This window comes from Triticum urartu, chromosome 4A (genome assembly GCF_056163025.1).
Source record: "Triticum urartu cultivar PI428250 chromosome 4A, HENAU_Tu73, whole genome shotgun sequence".
Classification (NCBI taxonomy): Eukaryota; Viridiplantae; Streptophyta; class Magnoliopsida; order Poales; family Poaceae; genus Triticum; species Triticum urartu.
The window spans coordinates 590,565,728-590,590,857 of NC_141876.1; the positions used below are offsets into that span (position 1 = coordinate 590,565,728).

Genomic DNA, 25,130 nt, shown 5'->3' on the forward strand with positions numbered 1-25,130 from the left:
GGAACACATCCACAGGATAAAGTATCATCCAACGGTCGTGAACCAAGTATCGTCGTAGACTAAACATGTATAAATGGCATTATCGTATTTGTCTTTTAAAACAATTTTATTTCATATGTTTATATACTAATTTTGTAGATATATAATACATAAAGTCATAGTCAAAATTGTGTGACGAAGATCAGAAAAGTCAATCGATGCCTTGTATTTTAGGATGGAGAGAGTATAGCTGACCAAATGGGCCGGGCCTGGCATGCCGACCCGCAAGCGCGTGATGGGCCAGGCCCGACACGCTCTAATCGGGCTGTGCCAGGCACGCGGCCTGCCTTGGGCCATGCCTGGGCCTGAAGGCTGGGCACGCGGGCCGGCACGACACGGTCCATTTATCTTTTTTTTATCCAGATTTATATATATATATATATATATATATAACACATAAAAAACAGCCCAGCGGGCCAAAATCAGTCCAAGAAACTACCTAGCAGGTCATCAGGCTAGTGGGCCAGCGTGCCTGGTGTGCCATCGAGCCGGCCCGTTTGGCTCCTGGGCCGTGCTTGGGCCGGAGGGGGCAGAACGCGGGCCGGCACGGCACGGCCCGACTAATAATCGTGCCATGGCGGGCCAAGCCGGGCCAGGCACGATTAAGATGGGCCGTGCCATGCCGGGCCGGGCCGGCCCGTTTGGCCAGCTATAGGAGAGAGTAGTAATTTGGAGGGGTAAAAAGCAAAGGTGTGGTCGCACGGTCAACAAGAAGTCAAGAAGAGACGAGTCTAGGGCCACGTCACTTTTCCCCATTCTCTCCCTCCTCAGTCCACTTCTCCTCCCAAACAGAGCAAGAGCAGACAATACGGCGGCTGGAAAACACCCAAGAAGAAGAAGAAGAAGAATCGAGAAGGGGAAATGGCGGAATCGAACTCGTACGAGGAGCAGCGCCGGAGGCAGATTGAGGAGAACCGCCGGAAGCTGGAGGAGCTCCGCCTGCACCACCTCTCCGCCGCCGTCCGCGAGGCCGCCGCCAGGCCCAAGCCCAACCCCAAGCCCAGGCCGGTCCGTCAGATCCTCTCCCTTCTTCTTCCTTGCCTCCGGTCGGTCTTCCGTTTCCTTTTCGCCCGTGCCCGTATATATCACTGGTCCGCTCGTCCGGTGTCGCAGAAGCGCAAGGCCCCGGAGCCCGGCGATCTCCGGCGGTCCGGCCGCGTCGCCGGCCTCCCGGAGCAGCCCAACTACCTCGAGGGCGCACTTCAGCGCGACTACCGTGGAGTGTACGAGGCGTATGCCGCTTCGAAAACGCCGACCGCCGAGGAGAGGGCCGGCGCCGTCGCCAAGGCCGAGGAGCTCAAGCGCCGGATCCACCGCATCCGCTGCCCCGCCTTCGTCAGGCCCATGTCCCACGAATGCGCCACCAGATCAATCCTGATGGTAAAGTACTGTAGCAAGGAAACTTGCACTGGATGTGATGTGAGGCAATGTGGTTCTTGGATCGGATTGGATGTTGATTTGGTGGGTTATATGCATCATGACAGCAAATCCCCAAGCACTTCATCGAGTATCTCCCGGCGCACGATGAGGCAGCCGTCTTGGTGGACGAGGCGGATGACGAGTTCCACATGATGTACAATGCCCACAGAAAGGGCAAACACTGTCACTACTACCTCGACAAGGGGTGGAGACGGTTTGCTGCCGACCATGACCTTGCCGATGGCGATTGCTTGGTTTTCCACATGACGGAGAGGGTAAAGTTCAAGGTGAGATTCAGCATCTCCTCCATTCCACGGATAAAAACGCCCGACTTTTTACTTTAAGGAACTCCACATTCAGTACGAGTGCGTTTATAACTTGTTTTCTAGCAAAAATTTTGCGGAACCGCTGTGTTCCAAATGTGGCCTTATGATTCTAAAACATTCCTGAAAGTTGCTTGGTGGTGTCATACTCAATAATGCGTTTGTCTGTTGAAACATTGGTTTCAAGTTTATATACATGAGAAAAACCTGGTATGTCTACTGAATAACTAGACTACATACTGGAGTCCTTGGTATGTCTTAGCTTAAATTATAAAGTGGGTTATATGCCATATCCATAATTGAAAGTTTGAAACTAGCGAGCTGTGTCTACTTATTCATATACGAGAAATTAGGCTTGTTTGGACTGCCAATTAATTCTACACAGAGTTTGCAGGCAACAATGTTATTGCTCAGCATCCCTACAGTATATACCTTCATTCCAACCAGATCTGAAAGGGCCTCTAGGAATTTTATTTCATTCATAGGCCTTCAATTGTCCAGAGTCATATCTTTTTAGATAGTGGAAGGGATTCTTTTAATGCCTAATCGTCAGGAGGCTGTTTTATCTCACTGCCAAGTGCATATCGTGCAACCTCATTAGTTATGTAAATGATGCAGGTCTACATTTTTAGAGCAAACCCAGACTATGAAAGCGACCAAACTTCCGATGACTCTGATGATGAAGAGTAATAAAGATGTGTGCTTCCAATACAATGTTTGATCGGAGCAGGTACTTTGTTCTTACCATTAATTGTTTCCTATAGGTTAAATTTCTTTCCATCGTTTGCCTAGGTTGAAGTGTACTTGAATTAAATATTTCTTTATCTTTTGCTGAGGCATTGATTTCATAATTGGCCAAGCTCAGTTCGCGAATAAAAAAAACACAAGCCCACTTGCTTATGAGTTATGGCCAAACATGACTGTGTGTCCTGCACTGGAGCTAGATGCTCTGACAAAACACACTGGTCGTTTCTCCCATTTCCCTATTGGTTTGAGATTTCGAGCTTGACAAGTGAAACTGCAACCTTATTTTGTTGCTTACTTATGCTAGCCGTGAAAATACACGAGGAACTGCAGTTTATGTACGAACTTTGAGAATTCTCATCAGTGGCCAAACGCCCAAACTAACCAATTGACATATTGGATGCGCGCGTAGAAAGTAAAAACTGCCGGGATAGTGTTTCTTGATTCGTAGGAGCAGGTTGTCTTAGACCCGATGGACCATGCAAAAGTTCTGCCTGTCTTGCCTCGGTCGGTCCCCTTAGACTCACTTGATCAGCAGTTCTGTAGTAATACCAATTAAAATTCTCTTGTATACGGTTCTGATCTATCCTTATAGATGTTAATATGTCAAATATGTCTTTTGTTGCAGTTTGTAGGAGAAGCACGCTCTCCGCTGATGTTGGAATCGGCTACCGCGATTTTGTGCTGGTTGCGTGTAGAGTTGCAATCTCAGACCCTGCCATTGTAGCAGACCTGCATTATAACATAGGTTTGATAGGAGTAGCAGGTAACAGCGCGTGGTGCGGACCTTGTATTGGTTGAATTATATGATTGTAGTCTGATGATGGTCTCGAGTGCATTTTTTCGTGGCTGTTCCTGTTTGTTTTTGGCTACTAAAATGATCATCCTCTTGATCTTGAGTTCTTGGACACGGACCCCCTGGATAGTGATCATCCTCTTGACCTTGAGTTCTTGAGCGTGTGGATGAGGGCTGCAGGGCGCTTTTCTGGGCTGGTTCTGACGATATTCATGGTGGGAAATGTCCGGTGGCTCGGCAGAAATTCTGCAGGGCAAAGTGTCTTGGTGGCTTGGGAGTAATCGACTTGAACTTGCAGAGTCTGGCATTCCAACTGCAATGGGCTTGGCTGAAGCGCATAGATCTGGCTGCTAGACCTTGGCAAGGGTGGGTTGCCCATGCCCTCGGATCTGAAGGTGGAGGCCTTTTTCTGCAGTTTGGTTCATTGGAAGTTGGGTTCTGGCGACAATGTCCTCTTCTGAAATGATCGCCGGATCAATAGGACATGCGCCGACGATATTGCTCCAATCGTCACGGCTCAGGTCAATGCTAGTACAGGAGTCCGGTTAGGGAGGCGGCACATTCGCATTTCTGGATGTGCCAAATGAGCTCCCTACCAAGGGCTTGGTGCACTTCATTCAGTTATGGGATTCAGGCGATTCCTAGGATGAAGGATGTGGCGCTCTGGAAGTGGAGCAGCACTGCTACTTGCCTATTCATTCGCCTCTGCTTGCTTACCAGATGCTCAACGAGGGGGCCATCAAATATTCAAATTTGCTTGTGCCAAGGCTATTTGGAAATCTTGGGCGCCTCTTATAAACTGTAAAAAAATTACTTGGCTTGCACTTCACTATCGTCTATGGACCTCTGATTGTCGGCTGAGAAGAGGGCTGCAGGAACATCCATCCTTGTTCATGCTTCCTGTGCGACCAAGAGGAGGACACCACTGACCATATTTTGATGCAATGTGTTCGTGCTAGGAAGGCGTGGCTTGATGTTTGCAGGCTACACAGCTGGATAGTTCTCTGGTTCCTAGGATGACTGATAATCTACGTACATGCAAGAGGATCCATAAACATTACCGCTGTTTTAAGAAGTTGCAACATTGTTCAGAAGTTTTCTAGCATATCATTTCAGCTTAACTTGGGACTGAATAGGTGATAGTGTCCTGAAAAAAGAAAGGAAAGGGGATAGGCGACAGAGAAGGTACACTAAAATTTTGGGCTCTTGGAACTAGCTAGGGGTAGAAGTTGAACTATCGTTTTCAGTCAAGAAATCAAGATAAGTGTAGCTGCGCTGCCATTTGATTTTTTGCTCTCTTTTTCCAGTTCAGTGCGCAGTTGGTGGGCAACTGTATGATCAAGAGACCGTGACATGTTCTCAAACTTACTCAACTTGCTCTGTAAAAAGTTTGACTAGCTAGTATCATCTCAAAACCCATAAAAGCAGAGTTCTTTCTTTGTGTGTGAAAACCCATAGCATCGGAAGCGAATCACAGTCGATTTTCTTCCTTTTCGTTACCCTCCTTCGACGAAGGGGTTGAAGGAGGGTAACAAATATGTGCTCAACCTAGGATCTCTGATCCGGTTCTGCCTTGTGAGGGAGCATAGGAGACATCTGGAAGGAAAGCATGACCCCTACAAGTCCAGTTTCTGGGGGATGTCGCCACAAGCTAGACAACAAACTCGATGTACATATGGTGTCTTAATCAAAGCCTATCATGCACCTTGGTTATATATGTTTCTCTTTTTTTAATTTGTTGTTGCAAATATCATTGCCAATTTCTCCGTGGATTTCTGAAGATAAGATACGGTGTCGTGGAAAGCGAGCGAGGCGATTGGCCCACCCAGGTTTGGCCTGTCCTTGCAAGTGGGGGGCTTTTTTTCCACTTTCCTGTCTGGAATAGGATTCTCAGTCCACTAGTTTTCTTACAGGAATCGAATTCAAAGTCTCCTTCCTTTTTCTTATTTGTTTACTTATGAATTATTGCCTCTAAAATACCATGATCAGAGAGAAAGAAGGCCATGAACTTCTCAGATCATTAGTCTTTGATGAGCACGTTTCAACAACCTTCTCCAGACGAGGAGACATGGAAAAGATGCTCATGGTCTCACACAACAAGCATATGACAAAGAGTACCCTCCCTTGTGATCTGGACCCTGAAGAAAAGCATGATGAACTCCAGGATCCAGGCTGGTTCCCAACAACCTTTTCCAGATCAAAAGGACAAGACAAGGAAGAAAGATCATCCCATAGTCCACACCAGCACATACTAGAATTAAGAACCATGGCTGGTTCTTCCTCTGCATATTGCAGGAATTAACACCATGGTTTTGGATGCACAGAAGAAACCAACAGGGCAAGGAACAACCGAAGAGACATGCCATGGAAAGGAGGAACAGTTCTTTTTACTAGCTCATAGTCTCATACACACATAGCTTTTCACAGGCCCTTGGTACAGAATTTCTGGAGAGAAACGAAAAACAGGTTCATGGCTACAACAAAGCTGCAGCTCTTGCGCAGCTTCAACAACCCATCAACGCCGTTATGCACGAACCCGTCAGGGCGAGATCTCCCCATGCATGCATGCATGCATCTCTCCCAAGAGAAACATGAATGAACAAATAACTCAAGCACCACATCTTCTTCTTCTCCCGATCTAGTCCCAGTTTTTAATTGGTCCTTGATGAGTTCATGTTCAGTTCATGGTCCATACGGCCACATATATATATGTACGTAGTAGTCCATATTTTTGTTGAGGTGCAGTTGCAGATCCGGCCAAGGCATGGCCGTGCGCGCGTGCACTTGCTTTTTCCGTTTATGTGTGGCCCCAGGGGGCCAAGAACATGACCCTCCTGATGGGGTCCTCGGCGGCGGCCAAGCCCCGGCAGTCGGCGCCGTGGGCCGGCTGCGCCACCGGCTCGGCGGTCACAGCCGAGGAGGCCGCCAGCGGCCTCGCGGCGCCGTGGCCGCCGGTGCCCGTGGTGCCCGCGGCGGGTGTCCACCGGAGCTTGTCACGAAGGGCCTGCTTGACCTCGTGAGCCCAGGAGGCGCCGGCGGCGGCCTCCCCGGTGAAGTGAGGGGGCTTCATGGCAGAAAGATGAGGACTGGAGGAGGAAGGCTCGCTGCTTGTGCGTGTGCAGGCCGGGAGGAAGAGGGAGAGCGGTGGTAGATTTCTCTCCACAAGGCTTCGCCCAGGGGTGGCATTTATAGGCGGAGAAGAGGCGCCACTCCACTCGCTAAGCTAGAAAAAGAAGAAGATGCAAATTCGAACCCTAATAGCTACACGCACTATGTATATTGTGTATGGGAAGCTTTGATTTGGTGTTGTTTGTGATTGTTAATTAGGGCTTAAGTAGCTGTCAGCGGGGGCGTTGTTAATTAACCAAGGTGAAGGTGGTTGCCCGATTGCTCTTGGCGGCCTCTTGAAAAATGGATATTTTTTCTTCGTCCTGGCAAGTGGATATTTTCTTGTGGTGCTTTATAAAAAGGTTAAAATATGTTGTTCGTTGGGTCCCACCGTGTCTCCCACTAGATATAGTCTCCGTGATTATGATATTGCCATGTCCTTTTAGTTCATTTTTTTCCCTAGTAATCCAAAGTTGCATCTCATACACCAGCAATACCCTCATCCTTACGAACTCACGCACACACATGTTATATTTATAAGAACCTCTGAGATCTTGAAATTAACAAAATCGCCACCGACGCATTTATAGTTGACGGAAACATCTTCCCTCATTGAACACATAACACCGGAAGGCCTAAAATAAATGCAGAAAAATATGAGCACTAATATCAGGTCTGAAACTTGAACTCTTAGTCCTAGTTAAGACCTGTGATATGAGAGTAATTCTTTCTGAGTTGATAAGAAGAAAGATAAATCTGGCTCTCACAATTGCGTGAAAGTTCCATTGACACAGACACAAAACGACATGAACATAAAACATTTTTCCTAAAACAATATCTGAATTTTCTGTTTTTGTTTTGCTTTTTTTAAAGCTTGTAATCTTATTAAAGTCCCAGTCTTGTCCGTCACAAAGCTGCTTCTTTTCAATTTCTTCTTATTGTGACGACCTCCGACTGAGTTGCCGAGAAACATACACAAATGAAAGAAGAAGGTGAATGCTCGCTTCAAAAAAAAATGAAAAAGGTGAAGAGAGTAAGCTTTTTTTGTGGTTTCTTTTCCTCTCCATGGTAATTTATTTTTTCTATAAACATCTCTTCATTATTAGCTCAAAATGCTCAAAATTTAGATGTTCAGCACCCTCCAACATTTTACCTCTTCTATTGGGCCTCCTTTACTAAGATTCCTGGCTCCGTCCCTGTTCGGAGGCAATGTTCTCATCTTGGAATGATATTCCGGGTTGAATTATCAGGGTAGAGAGCGGCGATTTGGTGCCCGATCTGAGCCTGGGCATGAATAGTACCGCGATCTAAAATAGAAAGAAAGTTTACAAAAAATTCAATTTCTTTTGTGGTGCAAGATGTTTCTGTACGTGAACTCTGTGCAAAATTTTGTGAAGTTTGGACATTTGAGGGGCTCGTGGCAAAAAAAAAACAATTTTCGGATGTCCGAGAAACTTTTGAAAATCGCACTGTCCATGCCTGATTTTGTCTTCTTTGCTATGAGCTCCTCGAATGTCCAAACTTCATAAAATTTTGCACGGAGTTTACGCACAAAAACATCTTGCACCACAAAAAAAATTGAATTTTTTTTGAACTTTCTATTTTAAATTGAGCTACTGCTCACCGGACTCATGTGAGCCCGGGCTCCGGGTTGAATTATCGGGGTATAGAGCAATGGGTGCAATTATTTGACGCCCGTCGTGCTGTCCACCATGCATGCAGGTGCGTGCCAGCTGCCTGCCTACCTGCTACGTATTATTCCATTTTTTTAGCTGCCTACCTGCTATTATTCGAAAGCTTATAAAACTGAAAAATTCCTATGTGCAACAGCTTGCCCCTATGGACGATGGTGGCCATCGCTCTTGTTAGAATAAATCCCTCTCGTGGTTGGGCCCTCCATCTGGCCAATATTCCAAAAACTGGTGGGACCCGCCGGTCACTCTCACTCAGCCATGATGCATTGTTTATCTCATTGAATCATTAAAAAATGCAAGGTATATTATGTGAATCTTCTATGACATGTACATATATTTTTCACGAGGAAAAGGGAATATATTGAGCACCTATCACATCACTGAGCCCTGCCAACAGGCGGTTTGGCTTTGCCACACCGGATGTATGATATTTGTTTGCTACTCCTCAAGCAAATAGAACTTCACGCAAATTACATTCTTTATTTCGGACAATCTAGCTCGCACAATTGCGTGATGTTCCTTTGCGTGATGTATGCTTACGGGAGTATGTTGTCGATTCAGATAAATAGACATTTTTAGTAACACTGTTCATAAATTGCATTATTTTTACCACAAATAAAATTCTTCCATACAAAAAAAACCTAGGCATACCCCCCCCCCCTCCCTTTTTATGAGAGAACTTCCAAACTATTAATTGTCAATCATGATAGTACAACAAATCTAGAAATAATAAAAATTTACATTTAGATCCATAGACTACCTAGCGTCAACTATAAGCATTGAAACGAGCCGAAAGCGCGCTGATTATACATTAAATAACGGTCACTAAAGAAAGTACATTATACATGTATCATAATCGACAATATGTATTGCTTTCATATTTCCATGGAGATTTTAGTGTATAATTTTATTTCCATTATCATTTAAATAAAAACATGTGTTATGTATATGTAGGTTGATATCAATGAAATGTCACATCAAACAGTACATGTTGGGGAGGCATGTTGCACCATCAATAAACAAAGATGAACCGAAAGACCACCAAAAGCACAAAGTTCGTCACAACACATCGTTCTAATTTTTCATGGTAGAGTTCCCGGTCAAAGTTTGTGTTTAGTTGCACTTGTTGATTGTGGACACCCTGAGTTGTGTCGTGGGGCTCACTTATACATGCAAGTACGGTGCGTTAGGCTGCCTGCAAAGTTTCGGTATTGTGATCTCTCGCAGACACGCCACATCTACGAGTGTCTTTCATGGCGATGGTGCTTCTGTCTGCAAGCTATACATGCCTTGTCCGGGTGTTCGTTTTTTCTCTCCTTTTTTTTTTGAGAAATCGTTTTTTCTCTTCTTTGTTTAATTTTGCTTCCAAGATTCTTAGCCCGGTTTCCCTTATAAACAGGGTCACCTTGTTCAGGTTTTTTTAGACAACCTCGCATGCTTTATTCATCGTCCATAATGTTTACAGGAAAGAAATCAAGGTCTCCTGGCTGCCCTAACCACACATGACGGCCAAAACCTAAAGACAAAGCATATCTAGCGAGATTGTGAGCCTCGAAATTCGAGCTCCTAAACTCATCAACTACTTTACATGAAATAAAAGAGTTTGCACGAAGTATTATCTCATGCACAATAGCTCCATATCCAGCCGCTGAGTTCTTCTGGACATCTTCAACCACCCTCTTGCAGTCTGATGCAATTTGAATTGAATTCTCATATAGATCCTCAGCCAGAGCTTGACCTTCCCTTACTGCTATTGCCTCAAGTGTGCACAATAGTTCAGGTTTTTGATCGGGTCTTTTTTTTAATATAAACCGGATGAGCCAAAACTGGTTCAGCCATGTCGAGAGCCCATGGATCGGGGAGCCCGGCCCATGGACGGAGAGAGAAGTAGGCTGGCAGAGGAGCCCGGCCCGGTATCTCTGCTATCGCGCGGGCCTGACGAGGGCCTTGTTGTGGGCTACCCATGTCGTCTCCCGTGCCGTCGTCGTCCTTGCCTCGCCGTCGTCCTCCGGCGAATCGCTGCGGCCATGGCGGCCCCCCCGCCGCTTGTGCCGACTCCGCCCGCGAGCGTACGCTCTCCTCCTCCTGCTCCTCTCTGGCGCCGCCTCTGCTTCTCCCCGCCGCCCGCTCACCAGTTTCTCTTCTCTTGCTCCAGCTCAATCTGCGGGGCGCAGACGCCGCCGCCGGACCCCGCGCGCCCAAGCTCCACCGCCCCCTGGAGCCTCCGCGTCCGGCCGCGCAGGGGGGCCTCCACAGGCATGCCTCCCAGTCCCTCTATTCCGCCAGCAGGCGCCAGGAGCTGAATCCGCCGCCGAGCAGTCGAAACCGGTCACAGGCGCCACCGTCTAAAGTTGTGCCTCGATCAAGGTCGCCGCCGTCCACACCGATCACTGAGCGCCTGGCGGAGCCGCAGTGCGCCAAGCGGCCACGCCGAGGCGAGCCGGACGCGGCCGAGGCTGCCGTGGATGGTCGGGATGAAGGGGAGAAGGCGGTGTCAATGTTGTCGTCGGCCGACGGGTCGTCCGTGGAGAATCGGCCGAGCCGCAGCCACTGCAAGGTGCTGCCTTACTTCAAATTTTAGAATTTTTAGAGCTCTTGGGAGATTTGCCTTGTGGATCTATTTTGTGATGTTTCAGTGGCTCACCAACCTATACGATATGCTCTTGCTAATGTTCTTGGCAATTTATTTCATTTAGGCATCTTGCCATCACCAATTTGATTTCGTTTGATAGCGCTAAGGGGATTGGAGATTTTCTATTCATAACGAGTTAGACAGAAATTGGCGCATGAACATCACTCATCAACTTGATTTTAGACCGAAATGGCGTATTTGATTTTAGTGTGCTTTTTTGTAAGTGGTGCACGCCCGTAGGTGCTCTCACTAATAATTTCATGGCTTCATTGCATTTTGCAGCAGCCAGAAACTTCATCAGCTGCAGTGGAGCAGAGACCTGATCCTGCAATCCCGGGGGATGAGCAGAAGTTGGGTAGTGAGAAGATGGATGCAAAGGCCCGGACTGATCACAAGGTGAGAAACATCTCCTGCTGTGGGTGCATATTTTGAATTGCCCTGATGTCAATCAGAAATGAAAATAAATTTACCAGATAGATGAATTCTGTGTGTTACTGAAAATTCAACTGTGGCGGTGCTCTTTACTTCATTTTTGGAGCGTTAGGAACTATCTATGCTAGGTGGTTGGAACCCCATTACCAATCATTTTTATACTGTTAAGAGTTGACATCAAAATCTCTTGCTGAGGCTACGTGGTTGAGATTAAAACCCTTTCTTAAATAAATTCCCACTATACAACTACGGATCAACTTATTTACTAGGAGCTTAGGAAGACCGACAATGATGCTTACTGAGAACATATTACTCCCTCCGTTCCTAAATTTAAGTCTTTTTAAAGATTTCAATATGGACTACATACGGAGCAAAATGAGTGAATCTACACTCCGAAATATGTCTATATACATCCGTATGTAGTCTATATTGAAATCTCTAAAAAGACTTATATTTAAGAACGAAGGGAGTATATGTTTGTAGAACAAATACCCAAGTGAAAGCATTTAACAAAATGGGTGTACACTATCATATAGGTTTATCAGAGTTAATGTGTCCTTTTATTTATTTTTTCGATTTTTGCGCTGTTGCCCTTTCACGTTTACTGCTATGTATTCCTGCAACATGGACAAATTGAAGGTATTGATTCACTATTTCGGATTTTCTTTTGGATGCCTGTTTAGGGGGCTTGATCCTTCTCATGCTACTTTTCTTCCATCCAGACATTGTATGTGAATAGCTCCACATCCATTCCATTCAGATTCAGTACTTTATCAAACAAAACCACACCATCCTCAGCATGTTCTATTAAAAAATGCAACCAAAATTCAAGTATTGAGATGAAATTCAATGACACTTCGTACAGTTGTCACAGTTGTTTTACCTGTCTATGTCGTGTTATTCATCAGGAGGGTCCATCCAGAAGTGCTCGTCGCAAAAAGATGAAAAGACAGGTACGGGCAGAATCTAAAATGGAACTGAGGGAGGTATGCAATTCCTCCTGATCCCCACTGACACCACCTCTTCCCTTGCTCCAGCTCAAGCTGCGGGGCGCAGATGCCGCCGTTGAATCCTGCGCGACCAAGCTGCACGGCTCCCTGGAGCCGCCGCAGCTGTCCGGGAGCCTCCACCGGCATGTGTCTCTGTGTTCTACCAGCAGGCGCCAGGAACCGAATCCGCCGCCGTGCAGCAGGCGCCGAGCAGAGAAGTCGCCGCCGCCGAAGTCCAAAATTAGGCCTCGAGCAAGGTCGCCGCCGATCACTCAGCTCCTAGCGGAGCAGCCGCACGCCAAGCGGCCACGCCAAGGCGAGGCGGACACAGCCGTGGAAGGTAAGGAGGAAGGGGAGAAGGCGGTGTCAATGTTGTCGTCAGTCGATGGGCCGTCCTTGGAGAATCGGCCAAGCTACAGCAACTGCAACTGCGAGGTGCTGCTTTACTTCAAATTTTAGAATTTTTAGAGCTCTTGGGAGAATTACCTTGGGGATCTATTTGTTATGTTTCAGTGGTTCACCAATCTATACGACATGCTCTTGCTAATTTTTTGGTACTCTTTCCGATCCATATTAATTGTCTCTGGTGAGGGAGTAATATATTTCATTTTAGGCATATTGTTATCACCAATTTGATTTAGTTTGCTAGCACTAAGGGAATTGGATACTATCTATTCATAACGAGTTAGACCGAAATTGGCGCATGCACATCCTTCATCAACTTGACTTTTTGTTTGCTAGCGCTAAGAGGTGCTTTGTTGTAAGTGGTACTATAGCAATGTGTAGTGCACGCGCATAGTAGTTCTCACTTTTCACCGCTGCGGGAAACTAATAACTTTACCTACTTTTTTTCATGGCTTCATTGCATTTTGCAGCAGCTAGAAACTTTATCAGCTGCAGTGGAGGAGAGACCTGATCCTGCAATCCCGGGGGATGAGCAGAAGTTGGATAGTGGGAGGAGGGATGCAAAGACCCAGACTGATCACAAGGTGATAAAGATCTCCTACTGTGTATGGGTGCATATTTTGAAATTGCCGTGATGTCAATCTGACATGAAAATAGGGGGCAATAATTAAATTTACCAAATAGATGAATTCTGTGTGTTACTGAAAATTCATCTGTGGCGCTGCTCTTTACTTCATTTTTGGAGTGGTGGGAACTATCTATGCTACGTCGTTAGAACGTCATTACCAATCATTTTGATACTGTTGACAGTTGAGACTAAAACACTTTCTTAAACAAATTTCACTAGACCACTAGACCAACTTATTAACTAGGAGCTTAGGAAGACTGACAATGATGTTTACTGAGAAACATATTGCATGTTTGTAGAACAAATACCCAAGTGAAAGCATTTAACAAAATTGGTGTACACTATCATAGGTTTATCAGAGTTAATGTGTCCCTTTATTTATTTATTTTGGATTTTTGCACTATTGCCCTTTCACGTTTACCGATATATGTTCTTGCAACATGGACAAATTTAAGGTATTGATTCACTGTTTCGGGTTTCCCTTTTTAAGCATGCTTAGGGTGTTTGGTCCTTCAATGTACTTTTCTTCCATCCATACGTTGTATACGAACAGCTCCACACCCATTCCATTCAGTACTTTATCAAACAAAACCACACTATCTCGGCATGTTCTATTAAAAAACGCGACCAAATTCAAGTATTGAGATGAAGTTCAATGTTACTTTGTTGCAGTTGTCACAGTTGTTTACATGTCTATGTTGTGTTACTCATCAGGATGGCCCATCCAGAAGTGCTCGTCGCAAAAAGATGAAAAGACGGATACGGGCAGGATCTGAAAAGGAACTGAGGGAGGTATGGAATAGCTTGATTCTGGTTTAACTAGTGCTTGACTGGTAGTATTATGTAAATGATTTGTTTCACTTAACAGGTTGAACGACATTCAATCTATGCCCTTTGCTTGCGTTCATTAGTGAATCTGATTGGATTGACAACATAGTTGCAAACCAGTAATATTTGAATCTCTTAGTTACTACACCCCACCTTTTAGCTTTATAGGACAAGCAGCCCTTTGGATGGCTGTTATTTAGAACAGTGATATTTTGAATCTCATCCTTAAATTTGTCAATTCCGATGTATAGTAATTGTGGTTGTTCACTCTTTAGATGAAAAAGGATAAGCTGTTAGAAAACATTAAAAAGCTGCAAGCTTGCATCTGGCTTCTTGAGAAGGAAGGTGCAGACACGGCTGAAATCATGGAATTCAGGAGTTTGCTTGAATCAACGAAGATGCAGTATGCGCAGTATGTGGAGAATGGTAGCAAAGTGAAACCTTTCAACTTCATATTCAGTGTTTATTTCTCTCACTAACGGAATTGGTATCTGATGTAGAGACACAGTTGGCAAAGGAAGGGTCAAGTGCATCATCACCTCAGGCGCTAAACAAGGATAGACCCGAGAAAATGGTGGGCAACTTGAAATACATTTGCTACTTTTAGTATTCTGTTGCTAAAATGCATGTAGTTAACTTTAATAAAGTACTAGATATGCCCAGGATACTATCATATCAGTTCCTGTTGAGAGAAAAAGCATCGAAAGATTCTGCACAATCTTCACGGAAGAAAGTGCCCTTGGAAAACCGTATAAATCAGGTGCTTATATAGGGAGGGAGGGGCACTCCACTTCTGACATCTTGAGAAGCATGCATAATCCCGACTTGTGCCACCAAGACAGTACTATTTCGACTTTACGAGAGAGAAGGGAGGGTAAAAGCCATTTTCCCACTCAAGCCCAGATGTCAGTGCCCTGACACATGCCATACAAACAGACGCAAGGGCACTGCCAGTTGCAACATGTTCTTGGTTTAGTTCCAAGGGGAAACGGCTTTGAGCTCCCTTCTCTCCTGAAATATTGTGAGTATTATCTTTATGACCAGAGTGTTCCGCCGTTTGGGCAAATGGCCACAATTTTGTAGTATCCTTAACGAAATCAGGATTGTGCGGTGTGTTTTAGACTTTCAACAACTGCCATCCAAGTGGACTATCTAGGAGCAACTTTTTCGTCATTTTTTGGCATTTGATAGTCAAAGTGTAATCGTTCTATCTTCCTGTCGACTTACTTCACTTGAAGCTGCTACCTGTGCCAACCTTCATTCTACTTGGATGTGATATTATTTGTCCATTTGTCTACAGTTAGCTACAGCTTATTGCCACACATATCAACAGCTTGACTAGACGCCCCCCACTATGTCAGATATCAGTGTAACTAACTGACTGAATTTCTTTTATGACGTTCTGTGTTTTGCAGCATGTGGAAACTCCTATAGAGAAGGTTGAGAGAGATGAGCAAAACTTGGATTCTGGAAAGGCAGAGGGCAGTAGCCTGAAAGGTTTCAAGGCAAGTTCTTTTCATGATAAATCTTTCTGGAAAGGCAGAGGGCAGTAGCCTGAAAGGTTTCAAGGCAAGTTCTTTTCATTACTTGTGTCTTGACGTCAATCAAATCCTTTAATAATAGGCAGTCTCGAAACAGAACGAATTAGCGGAGGAGGTGAATTTTCTTAAGATTGAACTTGAAGCAGTCAAGCAAGATCGTGACTATCAATTAGCTCAGGTGCAGTCTTTGACGGCTGATGTAGCTAAGCAGAAAGAAGTTGCAAGAAGATGTGGGGCTGAGCTAGAGAATGCCATGAGGAGAGTTGCTGCCCTCGAGGTATCTTTTCTGTCGTGTTTCCCTTTTCTAGATCTACAAGCCGTCGAGCAACTGACAAATGGGTATTATATTATATATAATCGTGTAGGAAGGAGGCCTGTTGCAAAGGGAGACAATAAGAACGTTGCAGATTCAGCTTGCTTCTGCAAATGAGAAACTAACGGTATGTGACGACTGAATCCTTTCTGAGCGATGTATCGTGCAATCCTGTTGCTTGGAAGCAAAAGGGAAATCGGTATTGGAGAAACAGAAGTTGCTGCAGTTTTTGTTTCTGTTAACTCCTGATGAAATGACAGTGTTTTCACTAGCTAATCCGTACTTGTTGCATAAACAATGTAGCCGCACCCTTTGATCTCCAATGGAGAACTATTTTGTGCTATGTTGAATCGGGAGACTAACTGACGTTGTCTTGGCTGTAATCAGGGGCTGCCCTCTTCCACCAAAGATTGATGCAAAGCCAAAGGTCTGACCGGATTGGCATGTGCTGCAGCAATGTTGGGGCCTCTTAATCAACGGTGTCGATTCGCCCGGCAACACCGGTGTGTATAACACGAACGAGGTATCCTGATGATGCACATATTTGGTTGATTTTTGCCGACAACAGAAGGGTAGAAGCAGGACAGAATAGTTGTGTACTATTTTTTATTTTGTTTTCTGTTCGCTTGGTTTACTTCTACTAAACCTAAAAGCTCCCTCGGGAAGGGGTGCGCCATGTATCTATCTAGATAGTTCGGACAGCAGTTGTGCCGAAAGCCTGAAACTAATGGCGGCACGGTTAGGGTCTATGAGATTTAGCCGATGCCGATCGAATGTGATGTAACTAAGGCATACTATATCACAGCAATTATTTGTTTCTGGAACTGAGTCCGACGCCGCGCTATTTCAGAGAGCATCATCCACCATTTGTAGCTACGCACCTACTCCCAACATTTAACGACTTCAAGGCAGTTCGATGAGACCTAATATAAGTATCACCCCAAATTTATGTATAACCAAATTTCTGTTGGACGTCCAAAAAGTTCCAAAGGCATCTAAAAGTTTCTTGCCAAATACCATATCTGAATTCATCTACGTATCACCCAAAAACGAATTCATTAAGTAATTACCAATAGAATGATTTTATCTTAAAAAGTGTTACTGTATTCCTTCCTTCCATTCCATGTAATACTATCGTAGTAACCTGTGTCACATCTTCATGTGATTTCCATGAAAATGTACACAATGATCTAATATAATGAACATATTGGTGTAAGATTATGTATAAGCAACGCAACTGTTATGAATCTATATTGTTTCTGTAGATAGTACAATAAATATATTTATGAGTACCAAAAAATGGTTAACATAATTAATGATGTTTCTCGTGCAACTACGCAGGCACCTGGCTAGTTATTTGTAATAGCATGATATGAGTAGTTATGAAGGGGAGCCTGGCCTCTTACAGAAATGTAGGAAAAGGCTGCGTACAATAGACCCAAAGTGGTCGGACCCTTCCCCAAACCCTGCGCAAGCGGGAGCTACATGCACTGGGGCTGCCCCTTTTTTTAGCATGATATGAGTAGTTATGAAACACGGAATTTTGTTTCTTGGACAATCTCAGCACACTAAAGAAAGAGTACATCCTCACATTTGTGAGGGCCACTGCTAGTTATGTACTCCCTCCGATCCAAAATAAGTGCCATAGCTTTGAACTAAGGTTAGGAGGAAGTAGTACTTATCAACAACACAAGCACACTATTAGGGAAAAGCCTAGCAGTAGCACGGGTCTAGGGTCTATTAGTAGCGTTGCGGGAAAGGGTCTACCGAATCGCGGGAGCGGCTGACAACTGTACAGTGACTGACAACTGTACGGGAGCACTTTTAATTTTTCCAGAAAACAAAAGAGAAAGAAATCCAATAAGGGACATCAACAAGGATGATAGAGGAGCTCATATTGATGTTCCATGCTCACAAAAATAGAGTTATTGTTCCAATAGAAATGGGCAGCATATAGATACATTACATTCGAGGCATAGAAATCAATAGCAGATTAGATAGATAGAGTAGCTCATATGGTGTTCCATGCTCACAAAAAACAGTCATTATTCCAATAGAACTGGGTGGCATAAATACTGCATTACATTCGAGGCATATCAATCAACATATAGGTGGTCATCACGAGTTAGCTTTCTCCATATGCTTGTGAAATAGCTCGATGTGATCGATGACGAGGCGGATAACAGAGAGGAACTCACCGCCCCTGCCAAGCTGTATACAGTGGGAAATACCGGTGCTATGGTAGGCTGCATAGCACAGGAACTCCACCCACACCCCAAAGATGACTTGCAGCATCGGCAAATTGCTTCTGTTTCCAAGCAGCTTAGCAGCTAGAAATGAGTAGGGCTTCGACGTCTTCAACTTAGGGTCCTCATTCTCATCGGCAAGTAATGTCCTAGCAAACTCCTTGCTAGTACAAAATTTGCTGGTCTTCCACCACTGCTCCAAATTGTTGATGGTAGAATTGCTTGGGACTCCGCCGGGCAGCAAGTTTGGGTGTATCATTAAGAACCCCATGTACTTAGATAATACCTTTATTGCCTCTACAAGAACTTTATCGTCCTCTTCAGCGTTGAGGCACCTACTTTGATGCTGGGTGTCATCACAGCAGCAAAGGTAAATGTCGGTTGCTACTTGCCAGATGAGAATGCAATGGGCGAAATCCCTGTCCTTGATAGAAAAGCCCATATCATCCAAGAGCCTGTATTCTGTTAGCACACATTTTCCCGGTGCATCCAGGATACTCCATGTCTCAGAATAACGAGTCATTGTTCTCCGTACCTGTCCCAACACTTGTTCCTTGAACTTCATCGTGATCTTTGTATTGACTGAGAACTTCACCTTTCTCCGCCACTTTTTAAGTGCAGTTGCCTCTACAATCCTGTTCATCCAATTGGTTTGGTTACGGGTGCAGTAATCCAACACATTATGTTGCCCGATGGAGTGCAACCATTTTCTTTGGCTTCTCACTTGGGTAAGTCGTCGAATGCACAAAACCATAGCATTAGTTCTGTTCCATCCCTGACAGTGCAAGTAGCCGCACGTCCATGTTGATCCTACAATTGCAAACACTGATGTGGTTTCCAGAACGATGGCCCCAACCAATAGCATGTAACTGATGGAGACATCTACTCTGCTGTGAGCACCTTTACCGTCGTCGAGACGGAACAACAAGAATGCGCTCACCGTGCCAAGCAGCGAGATGGAACGGATCAAGTAGCCTTGCCAACTGTGAACCACTTGCGCCTTAGTGTAAAACAGGTCGTACAGAAGGGAGAGCTCCGCCTCGACCAGGTCATACATGTCCATGTTGAATTCATACGGCAGAGGCAGAACGGGGTCTAAATAACTGAGAATGGTGTCGGTGGACCACCTTTCCAGGCTGACGTTGATAAATGAACCCATACAAAAATGGAACATGTAATGAGCGTCGAATAGAATCTCCTCCTCTCTATCCATCTTAGCTCTCGTCTCCTTGATGTAAGCCCGTTCTTGAGAAGTTTTGCTGTAAACTTTCAACAAAGCAAAATTGCCATTGCTGCCTCTTTGGAGAGCCCACACCCTCTCCCCGTACTTGAGGAAACCCACTATGAACATCACTATGGTGGCTGAGACCAAGTTCCAGGTACCCGGTATGATGTACCGGTAGATGGCGTAGCCGGCTCCCGATGCCTGCACTAGGAGAGTCAGCAGGTGGCGCCTCCATAGCTGATAGCTGGTTGTCCTCTAGGGAGAAGGCAGTGATGGTGTCCTGGCCACCGAGGTGGAGCAGAAAGAAGGTTGCCCAGAACGCGATGAGCCCGTCATCCCCCGGCCTGCTTTCAAGGGACATGTGCCCAAGGGCATATACCGCCATGTTATCGGCCATCAGGTACGACAGCCAGAGGAAGGCCAGCAGCACGCCAGAGGAACTGCGCCGCCGGAACCCACTGAAGACGAGGAGGATGAGCTGCAGCAGGAAGCTGGCGACAACCAAGATCTGGATCCCCCATTCTTTCCACACACGCACCACGAGTCCTCCTCCTGCCGCCATTGATGTGTGGTCCACTGAAAAGCATACAGGAACATAAGAACGGCTCACAACAACATATCCGTATCTACATGTACTCATATGCTCTGCCAAATCTAGCTACATGACGTACTCATGGCAACGAACAAATGAGTGAACCACATTAGAAACTACGTACCCATAGACCATGGCTATCACATTTATACAAGGGTATAGGGATACAAGGTATGTGGATCTAGAAGAAGAACATATAGTGAGCTTGGTTTGACTTACATGAGGAGGAGACCAGCCGGTGGGATGAGCAGCGATGAGCCGGATCACTTGGAGGATGATCAGAAAGCTGGGGTGTAGCAAGGGCGATGGAGACTTGGAGAGTAGCAGATCGAGCTTTTCAGTTGCAGTTTGAGAGTGTGTTCGGTCTACTGGCAATGTAGTGATCCAACTCCAGGTCTGTCGGAGGAAAAATGGGCAAGAACGACTTCCCAGGAAATAAACAAATGACTTGATGCCAGTTTAATTTTCTACCTTTTGATTCCTGCCAGCTAGTTGTAACGTGGGCGGTTGGATTAGGTGTTTAAATTATAGTAAGACGATAAGCCTTGACCATGCTTAATTAGATGCATGGCATGGGCGGTATGATATGATCTCATCTGTTGCCTAGTTGCCAACCGATCTGATCCATTCAAATGTTTTAATTAACCGCATCTCTCCAGTAAATTGAGTGTTTTGGCTGAATTGGTTGGTGCACACAATTAAGGGCATCTCTAACCGAACCCTCAAATTTCTTGAGAAAGATTGTAGTTAACTTTCAATAAAGTGGAAATGCCCAGGATGCTATCATGTCAGTTCCTGTCGAGAGAAAAAACATCGAAAGGCTCTGCAGTCTTGCGGAAAGTGACCATGGAAAACCGTACAGACGACCAGGTATTTGTATTTCAAGACCAGGTATTGACATAGTGACATAGGGAGGGAGGGGCACTCCACTCTGCCATCTCGAGAAGCATGCCGTAAATCCTGACTTGTGCCACCGAGACAGTACTATTTCGACTCTACGAGAGAGAAAGGAGGGTAAGCCAATGTCCAACTGAAGCCCACCTGTGCCCTCACACATGTCATACAAACACACGCATGGTCACTGCCAGTTGCAACTGTTCTTGGTTTAGTTCCAAGGGGAAACGGCTTTGAGCTCCATTCTCCCCTGAAGAGTAAATAGCATAAAACTACTAGTTTACAGGCTAGGGTTCCAAAAAACTGCCACTTTTAATTTTTCTCAGAAAACTACTAAACGAGCGGTCGGCTGTTTTAAAAAACCCAAAACACCAGAGATTAGTGTTTTAACCGTTTTCCTGACGTGCTTGGCCCACCGGTCAGGCCACGCGCGCTCACGGCGCAGCCGTTGACGGCCGTTAGCCCGGCCGGTCTGGTCGGAACCAAAGTAGGCGGTCGGGCCGCACTCTCTCTCAGTCTCCCCTCCTCTCCCCCTCCTCTCCCCCGCAGTGACCTAGGTGGGCGATGGCGGCGGCGCAGCCACATGGCGTCGGCGGCGAGCTATTGAGCCAAGGCGTCACCGGCCAGGAGGGCGGTGGACACTCAGAGGTGGACAAATGGCTAGGCAGCTCGAGCTTCCCGGCGCAGCGGTCGCAGCAGCCATCACCGCCCGCGGCTCAGGTAGATCCGGCGAGCTCAGATCCGACAGTTCACGTGGCTAGGGTAGTGGCAAAGTGCATCCACGCGGATCCAGATGGCGGCCACACTTGGGCGTCGTCCTTTGGTGGAGTGAGGTAAGAAATTTATGGGCCCTTCATACGTTTAGTTCAAATTAGAACTAGGGTTAGTACTTGTTTGTTCTTGGCATGGTACTGTATTTTATTGGTTATGTCATTGTAGAAGAAAGTGCATTTGGTTAGTTCATTTGGTCAGTGCATTCACTGTAATTAGAAGAAAATTCAGTAATGTTCAGTGCATTTGGTCATTGTTTTAAGTTTCAGTGACTTAAAAAATAATTGTTTGTCAATTTAATCCTACAGCTTAGATGATGAGATTTGGGACATGAGGCTACATTTTCAAGGAACAGATAATATGGAGAGAAAGTATTCAGTTTCTTCAGATATCAGTTATTTGACCATATTAGCATTGGTTGCATTGGAGGGCTATGGAATGGATGCTTTTCTGACTTATGTAAAGGAAGAGGGAAAGGGGCTGGAGGGGTGGAGGCCCTGGATAGTGAGGAGGCATTAGAGGAAATGCTTGACTTATTTGTTGATAAGAAGGTACCGAACATCATTGTTAGAAAAGCCATTGATCCAAACCCAGCAGATGTTAATATGGATCACATCATGCTTGAGGAACAGATCCCCATTGATCATGTTGGTGAACCTGTTGTTTACAGAGTTTCACAAGAAGGTGTTTTGTACCCTGCCTCTAATGCTAGTTTGCCAGCTGTAACCCCTGATGAGCCCTACCTGAACACACAGCAAAGCAGCAATTTGAACAAGGGGAAAACAGTTGTGGAAGAAGAAGATGTAGAACAAGAAGCAGATGAAGAAGATGATGATGAAGATGTACCAGAAGAAGAAGATGAAGTTGAAGATGACAAATCATCTTCAGATTTTGAGTTCTTTAAGGGTGATTACAGAGGGCAGCAAATTTCTTACAAAGCTTGGTGTAGGGGTGAAGATGAGGCTGGCACTGATACTGTAGAGCACTTTTGTGGAGCTAACTCAGAACCTTCTGAGTTTTGGCAGGAAGAACAAATTGTTTCTGAAGATGAAAAAGCAGAGGATCCTGCTGCTCTAACTACAAAAGGAGCCAAAAAGCTTAAGCCAGTTAGAAAACCTAGCCCAACTAGCAAGTCTCATGGTGAGCCTGAACACATCAAGTTTGAAGATTATGTCCCTAAAGCTGATGAGTACTGTTTTCCAGGTGATTTTGGCCTAAGTGATGAAGAGGATGCTCCAAGGCTGCCATCTAGAAGGAAGAGTAGGAAGAAGCAGAAGAAGGAGAGAAGATGGTATGATCCATCCAGGCCTGATGCACATCAGCAGTTTTCAATGCATTTGTTCTTTGAAAATGTAGTTCAGTTCAGAGAAGCACTTAGAAATTTTCATGTGAGGGCTCTTAGGAATTTTGAGTATCACAGAAATGAACCAACTAGGGTTATTGCTTGGTGCTCTAAGAGAAAACATGGTTGTGAGTTTTATATAGTTGTCTCTAGGATAGCTCATGAGGCAACTTTCAGTATTAAGAAGATGAACCTGGATCACACTTGTGGAGCAAGTGGAGAGAACACAAAGGTGACAGTCAGTTGGGTTGCTAAGGTTTGTGAGGATACAGTCAGATCCAACCCTAGAGCTGGTGTTGACACAATTATGTCATACACAAAGAAGAAGTTTGGTGTGCATGTGCCTAAAAGCTTGGCATATAGGGCAAGGAAGCAAGCAGTTGAGGTTGTGCAAGGAGATCACAAACTCTAGTATCACCGAATAAGGGACTACCTGCAGTGTGTGCTAGATACTAACCCTGGCAGTAGGTGCATAGTAATAACACATGAGGACCCACTAAACCCAGCTCCTAGCCCAAGGTTTCACTATATGTTTTACTGCTTGTTTGCATGCAAGGAGGGTTTTCTGAATGGATGCAGGCCATTTATAGGTAAGTATTCAGACACAAATGTATATGATATTTTTACATTGATGTAATTAGGCACTCATGTGATCATGTTAGCAGGTCTGGATAGTTGCTTCATCAAGTTAAGCACTGGTCAGCAGATATTGGCAGCTACAGGGAGGGATGGCAACAATAACATCTTCCCAATAGCTTTTGGTGTTGTTGATAAGGAAGAGATAGACAGCTAGACCTGGTTTCTCACACAGTTGAGAACAGTCATTGGAACTGACAATAAGTTTGGCAAATACACAATTATGTCTGACAGGTAGAAGGTATTGTTCTGTACTTAGTCTTTACATTTGCCTTTACATTTGTCATGAGTAAAATGTTATTCAGTAGTAACACTTAAAAAATAAACTACATTGAACAGGGATTGTTGAATGCAATAGATGATCTATTCCCTGACTCTCCACAAAGGTCAGGCTGCCTATTCCTTTACCAAACATGGTCATGATTTAGGCATGGAGAATTTGAAAAAAGAAAGTCTAAAAGCTTGGCAGTGGTTGTCACAGATACCAGAGCATACATGGGCTAGGTATAAAATGGACACTGTGTGCAAAAAACAGACCTGATAGTAAACAACCTTAGTGAGGTTTTGAATAGAATGATATTGGATGTTAGGAACAAGCCAATCAGGACTATGTTAGACGGCATAAGAACAAAGCTGATGATTAAGTTTCAGAAGATCAAAGAAAAGACAGAGTCATGCAGATGGGTGATCACACCTACTCATTCAGAGATTTTAGAAGATGGGAAGAAGTGGGCTAAGTATTGTGAAGCATACATGGCAGGTCCAAGCATATGGCAAGTCACAAGTAGCTCTGAAAACACATATTGTGCTAATTTGAACAACTAGACCTGTGACTGTAAGGGATGGGACATGACAACTGTACCATGCAGTCATGCCATTGCTGCAATGCAGAAAGTGAAGATACATCCTGAAGACTATGTGAATGCTTTATTCAAGAAACCCATGTATTGTGAAACATATAAGCACATAATATTCCCTGTGCCAGGTCCTGACCATTGGCATTATACACCTGGTGATGATATATCTCCACCTGTTTTTAGAGAAAAGAAAGGTAAAAAACAAACTGCCAGGAGGAAAGGCATGTTTGAGGTGCCAGCTAAAAAGGATACTTCTAGGATTGGTACAGTGACATGCAGCAACTGCAAGAAGCAAGGGCACAGGTTCAACAACTGTGGTGACCCATTGAAACCAAAGTTTCAGATGAGGATGAACAAGCACCAGGTATGTCCTTTAGTTCCATTCATTGCATTGCATTGTTACATTCATTTCATTTGTAGGAAATAGAGCTAACTAATCTTCTTGTGTAGGAAAATAGAGCTAACTACTCTGAGGTTGGTTCTTCAATGGCTGCAACTGCACAAAGGCCACCAAGGGTACCTGCTGCCTCTGCACCTGCACCAACAGTTCCTCCAACAACAAATGAGTCAACACATACAGCTTCTAGGTCAAGGAAGAGGGTTGCTTCCACATCAGTAGCAGCACCAGGTACAACATCAGCCTCCAAGAAGAAGAGGAGCACCATCATTGAGGCTA

General features: G+C 45.0%; 3 protein-coding genes and 2 pseudogenes across 9 annotated transcripts; 3 read left to right on the forward strand and 2 right to left on the reverse strand.

The window, feature by feature from the left end:
* Window positions 1-780: 780 nt before the first annotated feature.
* LOC125553037 (B3 domain-containing protein Os06g0194400-like) lies at window positions 781-3,477 on the forward strand. 2 transcript variants are annotated; one of them, XM_048716785.2, is made up of 5 exons: window positions 786-1,047; window positions 1,153-1,419; window positions 1,524-1,745; window positions 2,400-2,511; window positions 3,154-3,477. In XM_048716785.2, the coding sequence occupies exons 1-4, from the start codon at window positions 901-903 to the stop codon at window positions 2,469-2,471; spliced, it is 708 nt and encodes a 235-aa protein (XP_048572742.1). In that variant the 5' UTR covers window positions 786-900; the 3' UTR covers window positions 2,472-2,511; window positions 3,154-3,477. The 2 variants fall into 2 exon arrangements, with proteins under 2 accessions (XP_087375226.1, XP_048572742.1); XM_087519100.1 differs by having other exon boundaries at window positions 781-1,419.
* A 2,211-nt stretch (window positions 3,478-5,688) lies between these two features.
* Window positions 5,689-6,485, reverse strand: LOC125553039 (uncharacterized). Its single transcript, XM_048716787.2, has one exon. The coding sequence runs from the start codon at window positions 6,389-6,391 to the stop codon at window positions 6,119-6,121; it is 273 nt and encodes a 90-aa protein (XP_048572744.1). The 5' UTR covers window positions 6,392-6,485; the 3' UTR covers window positions 5,689-6,118.
* Window positions 6,486-10,059: 3,574 nt separating this feature from the next.
* Window positions 10,060-16,722, forward strand: LOC125553028 (uncharacterized). Of its 6 annotated transcripts, none has more exons than XM_087519101.1 (13): window positions 10,060-10,192; window positions 10,279-10,680; window positions 11,038-11,151; window positions 12,096-12,140; window positions 12,225-12,611; window positions 13,052-13,165; window positions 13,924-14,001; window positions 14,313-14,463; window positions 14,538-14,611; window positions 15,453-15,546; window positions 15,665-15,855; window positions 15,944-16,018; window positions 16,279-16,722. In XM_087519101.1, exons 1-13 carry the CDS (start codon window positions 10,151-10,153, stop codon window positions 16,303-16,305), a joined length of 1,794 nt encoding a protein of 597 aa, XP_087375227.1. In that variant the 5' UTR covers window positions 10,060-10,150; the 3' UTR covers window positions 16,306-16,722. The 6 variants fall into 6 exon arrangements, 5 of the variants coding, with proteins under 5 accessions (XP_087375227.1, XP_087375228.1, XP_087375229.1 ...); XM_087519102.1 differs by having other exon boundaries at window positions 13,055-13,165; XM_087519103.1 differs by having other exon boundaries at window positions 11,041-11,151.
* A 1,185-nt stretch (window positions 16,723-17,907) lies between these two features.
* LOC125554937 (uncharacterized) lies at window positions 17,908-19,924 on the reverse strand (annotated as a pseudogene).
* Window positions 19,925-21,979: 2,055 nt separating this feature from the next.
* Window positions 21,980-24,904, forward strand: LOC147976936 (uncharacterized; annotated as a pseudogene).
* The last annotated feature ends 226 nt before the right edge of the window (window positions 24,905-25,130 follow it).